The sequence below is a fragment of the Penaeus japonicus genome, unplaced genomic scaffold, assembly GCF_977035675.1.
Source record: "Penaeus japonicus unplaced genomic scaffold, GWHDUDI00000001_assembly GWHDUDI00000033, whole genome shotgun sequence".
NCBI classification, from domain to species: domain Eukaryota; kingdom Metazoa; phylum Arthropoda; class Malacostraca; order Decapoda; family Penaeidae; genus Penaeus; species Penaeus japonicus.
In genome coordinates, this window is record NW_028234435.1 from 2,886,178 (window position 1) to 2,891,177 (window position 5,000).

Sequence of the window (5,000 nt, forward strand, 5' to 3'; positions counted from 1 at the left end):
AGTTATATTATGCAGTGAAGGCTTTACTAAGAATCAAACATAGCCAAATGCTACTTTGATTTTGATCTATTATAAATATTATAGATTTGTTAGTAATTAGTCATAATCTTTGAGTATGTTTGAATACCACACATAAATATGATCTCCTTCAGTGTTATCTTCCATCATGTCATATTATAATTTAGTGACAAAAAGGTGTAAAATACCTAATATTCTGTAATTGTTTATCAATTTTTTTTTCTATAACATACTGTTTTTATTTCATCTTATAGATTCTCATCTCTGAAGAAACAGATATCATTCGACCTCGCACCCTTACATACAGTGGAAGGAATGTTACATTTGAGAAGACGTGTGGTGGCGTTTTGGACAGCTCATTTGAAGAGTTGTGCAATAGAGTTAGTAACGTTTTGATCTGATAAACAGCCCATCACCTAATGTTTTGCACACTGATATCCTTGAATATATGTGTATATATATCTCTGTCTTCATGTGTCTCTCTCTCTCTCTCTCCTCTGTCTTTATGTATCTCTCTTCTCTCTCTGTGTATCTCTCTCTTGTATATCTCTCTTTCACCTTCTCCTCTCTCTCTTTCTCTATATAAGTAATGTAGAAAACCAAAGGTAATTTTCTTCCTTTCTCTCAATTGGTCTTTATAATTCAACCTAATGACATGTTTGATCACCTTTCAGCCTTTGGGTGCTGAAGATTACATTCAAATCAGTCATGTTTTCCACACCATCTTTATCCGAGACATTCCCGTTTTGAATCAGCGCTCTAAGGGCCAAGCCAGAAGATTCATAACCCTTATTGATACTTTGTATGATCACAAGGTAAGGAAAAGTGTAAATTATATGATTTAAATATTTTTCTTTGAATGTTCATATTTAGATGATTTAGGCAGAAAAAACAAAAACAAAATAGGTTGACTGAGTCTTGACATCCTCCAAAATTTTTACTTCAGGTCTGAGGAGGTGGAAGAGATAAAGGTGTATATATGAGTTTAAGGGAGAAGGGCAGGTGAGGACAAGTAGCACATGGGAGTGGAGGCAGGTCATATTGGAGGGTTCGTTAGTCTCTGAAATGACAGGTGGGATATGCAAGGAAGGTATCCACAGGAGAAAAATCAGAGAACAGATTCTATAAAGGGAAGGGGAAGGTGGCAATAGAGACACTAGACTTCTTCAGTGCTGGTCAAGTTAAGGGCTGTCAAATGAGGAGTCAGTATAGGGTCAGAGTTGTGGTAGGAGGTATGATGTGTCCTGGACAGTGAAGCATCAAGGACATGGCAAGAAGGAATCCGGATAAACAACTGCCAGTTTGTTTATATTGCCAAGTGGCCTTTGGAGTGCATATAGTAGTAAATAGTTATTTTTTTCTTTTTTACAATAAAGAAAATATATCACCAAACTTCATACAACTTCTTCCATAAATTTGTGATAGTGATGTTACACTGAGTGCAAAGCATATTTTCCTCCTTTTAATCCATTGACGACAGGTGACATGATATCACATCAAGTGGTGGCAGCGTCAGCCGCTGGGGACGATATATTTTGTTGTGGCTATCCTCCTGGCCGGCGCGCCAGGTGATTGGGCATATAGTGCTTGGCTGCAGCCAGTGTGGGTGAATAGCCCGAGGCATTAGGCTTATGCGTTTGAAATATCCCAGCATTTTGACCATTTGGATCCAAAATAGCCCTGTCATTAACCCATTCACGCTGGGGCTATTCCGGCTCTAAATGGTCGGAATGCCGGGGTTTTCGAACGCATAAGCCTAACGGTTCGGGATTCTCGGGCGTACTAGCCGCGAGCCTGGGTTGTCCGCTCGCTCACCCTGAGTGCCAGCCTTGACCAAATATCTTGTCGCCGGTGTCTGACTAAAAAAACCATGAAACATGTCAGCACGTCATCTGGCGTGAATGGGTTATTGGGTTAAGGAGACTGAAAGCCTAAACTACAGGAATTATTTGTCTAAACTTTCTCATAGCCATACCAGTACCCCTATAGCTTTCAAAAGATGAATCACAAAAAAGTGGAGATTTTCAGTGCTCTAATGTACAAATGAGCAGGAGTTGGGTGGAAGAGGAGGTTGTAGGGTGAAGCGCGAGTCTTCCTTGTTCCACCATACCTACTGAATGATAGCCCTGCATCAATTACAGTGGCCCATTTATAAGATATAGAGGCTGTATAGAATGTGTTATTTACACCCTGAACCTTTGGTACTAGTTTTGAATGGTATTTGTTTTAGTTTAGAATGGAAGGTATCTAGAATACACTCTTGTCGGTTGCTGACCAGGGCAATGTAAATGGTGGTCTTATCTAAGTTTCCCTTGTCAAAGGGCAAAATAGTGACTTTTTTCTCCAGTGTTAAGACTGCCGAGTCGTCATTGGGTTAAAACTGTTATCTGTAAACCTACTTTTTTTTTTTTTTTTTTTTTTTTTTTTACATTATATCTACATAGGAGTGGTTTGTTATTAGATAAACATCAAATTGAATCATTAATAACCCATTGCAGACGGGGGATAGATTTGCTTGTTCAGTCTCCACGATGGGTTTTATTTCAGAGCAAGGCAGCTTGAATCATCATAATTTGAATCTTCCCACTCTCTTTTAGTCACTCATTATAAAACTAGAGCCATATTTGTGTTTTATTTAGACATATATGCCATATGACAGGCTCTATCAAGGCTACAGTTGACTAAAATTGTAGTATATGATCTACATCAGCTCATTATTTTCTTTATACAAAGTATGATAGAAGTATTGCTGTTTTATAGGAGGGCAAAAAGCAACTTTATTTTTTTGTATTTTTGTGCTGTCATGAATGAATATGAAACATATAACCACCTACAATGAAGATAACATAAAGAGGTCGGGAAGAGGAAACCTGTGCTTATGATTGTGAGTGCCATAGTAAAAGGCATCCATATTGGCACAGGAGCACATTTTAGATACTGGGTATGGTTTGAGTCAGCTTCATCGTCTCATTCTGCCTGCACATCCTTCAACTGCGGTACTTTAGAGTAAGAGGTCATCAACTTGCTGTGTGCCATCGCTCTCTAAAGATAGTGCTTGCTAGAGACTGTAGATGGGTGCCATTTAAGGCTCTCTCTCTTACTGGTGCTAGAACAACATGGTGCCATCTAGGATTTGGAAGTTAGGTTTGCTCAATATTATGGTAATTATAGTAATTATGACTGCAATTGCCATCATTACTCACTCCTTACTCATAGCACAATAAAATAACAGTGATCCAAAATCCCCAAACGTCATATATGTCATGATGTCCGTCATCAGGCTAAAGCTCCTGTGTCATGTATGTCATGACACCCATCCGCAATGGGTTAAAGGAATCAAAAGTGCTTGCTCAAGTTAAAGCAGGAAAATCTTTCCCTTGAGGATTAGAAAGTTGAAGTCACATTTTTTATTTGGACAGTGTAAATTTCCCTAGAATTATATATTGTGAGTCTTTGAGAATCGTGCCAGTGGTAGATTAACCCTCTCTGGACGGGTGGTACACTACGGTGCCACTCATTCAAGGGCCTGGTGGCACCATATGGTGCCAGTCATTTAATTGATTTAGGCCTAAGCGTTCGAAAGCCCCGGCATTGTAACATGCAAGGCTGGAATGCCCCCGTCGTGAGTGGGTTAAGTAGTTTAAATGCCATGTTCAAAAACACATGCTAAATATAGTTATGCATTCTTTTCCAGGTGAGGATTGTGTGCACAAGTGACGTCCCTCACACCCATATCTTCAGGGGTGATGAAGGGCACTCAGATTTTGTGGATAAGGAGAGCCTCTCATTGATGGATGATTTAGGGCTCAAGGAGAAGAACGAGACAACCAAATCCATTAGCATCTTCACTGGAGAGGAGGAAATGTTTGCTTTTGAACGCACTGTGTCACGACTGACACAGATGATGACTAAAAGTTATTGGCAAGAATACTATTCTGAAATGCGGTGAACCTAAAATCAAGTTGAATACCTCCTTTTAAGTACATAGTAATTAATATAAAGAGGATAAAGGTTTTATATATATATATATATAAATATATATATAGATTATATATTTTTTTTGGTCGAAACAATTATATAGTGCATCCTTACAATTTACATACGTTATGTATTAACATGCTGCGATGAAATGAAAAACAAAAGGTAATGATTACCCTGGATGTATTTCATTAGTGAACTATTAATATTAAGTCTTAAAGTTCTTAAAATACTTCCTCTCCATATTATTTTGAAAAGCTCTTATTCTTATTTAAGTGTTTTATAAATTGATAAAATCTATTTGACACATTTGAAAATTGCCAAAACCTGTTTTGTTCTACATTAGCCATTTAAAGTTCAAAGTTAATTATATAAAAATATAAATTAGAACAACCAGTATCAAATCATTTGCTATATTTTTTAATGTATTTTATATTTCACATGAAAATTGTGCAATGGGAATAATTAAGCAAGCCTGTATGCATCAGCAGTTCTGCAGCTTTTTTGTTACCTATACCTTCTTGGTGGTCTTCCTAAAATCTGAGCATACAAAAGAAAATTCTTATATTTGCAAAGGTTGAGAAAATCACTTGCTCAAATACAAACAAATGACTATGCAACATAAAACATGCATTTCTTCCACATTTTAACATTTTTATTTAATACAAATGATTGATAATAGACAGGATCCTCTATTTTATAATAACAATACGGGGTTTGTGTGTAGAATCATATGTGATAATGAAAGCAAACCCTACATTTTGTACAAAAATTGTAAAGGAAAAGGTCCTATTTTTTAATTCTTGAAAAGTTTGTTTTACCATCTATACTTTCCTCTGTAATATAATTTCATTCTGGATGAGTATGTAAATATTGTAAAGGGTGTCATTGTAAATATTAAACGCAAATAAACATAAAACATCATTCTCATTTGCTTTTTTGTTTTAGCCGTTTATTTAAAGAAAAAAGTTGAAATATTCACATTCTTGTTCAGAAAAAAAAAA

At 36.6% G+C, this 5,000-nt stretch overlaps 2 protein-coding genes across 5 annotated transcripts in view; one reads left to right on the plus strand and one right to left on the minus strand.

The window, feature by feature from the left end:
- LOC122250900 (putative ATPase N2B) overlaps nt 1–4,926 on the plus strand; it is a 10,891-nt gene extending 5,965 nt beyond the window's left edge. For all 3 annotated transcript variants that reach the window (XM_086556715.1, XM_086556718.1, XM_086556717.1), the window contains exons 7-9: nt 273–398; nt 693–833; nt 3,713–4,926. In XM_086556715.1, the coding sequence (XP_086412841.1) occupies nt 273–398; nt 693–833; nt 3,713–3,967 (522 nt within the window). In that variant the 3' untranslated portion in view covers nt 3,968–4,926. The remainder of the gene's footprint in view (nt 1–272; nt 399–692; nt 834–3,712) is intronic.
- The window catches only part of CstF64 (cleavage stimulation factor subunit 2 CstF64), a 25,871-nt gene continuing 25,500 nt past the window's right edge, over nt 4,630–5,000 (minus strand). For both annotated transcript variants that reach the window (XM_086556714.1, XM_086556713.1), the window contains one exon: nt 4,630–5,000. This exon is cut by the window's right edge and continues 503 nt beyond it. The gene's annotated coding sequence lies outside the window, so the exon portion shown is untranslated.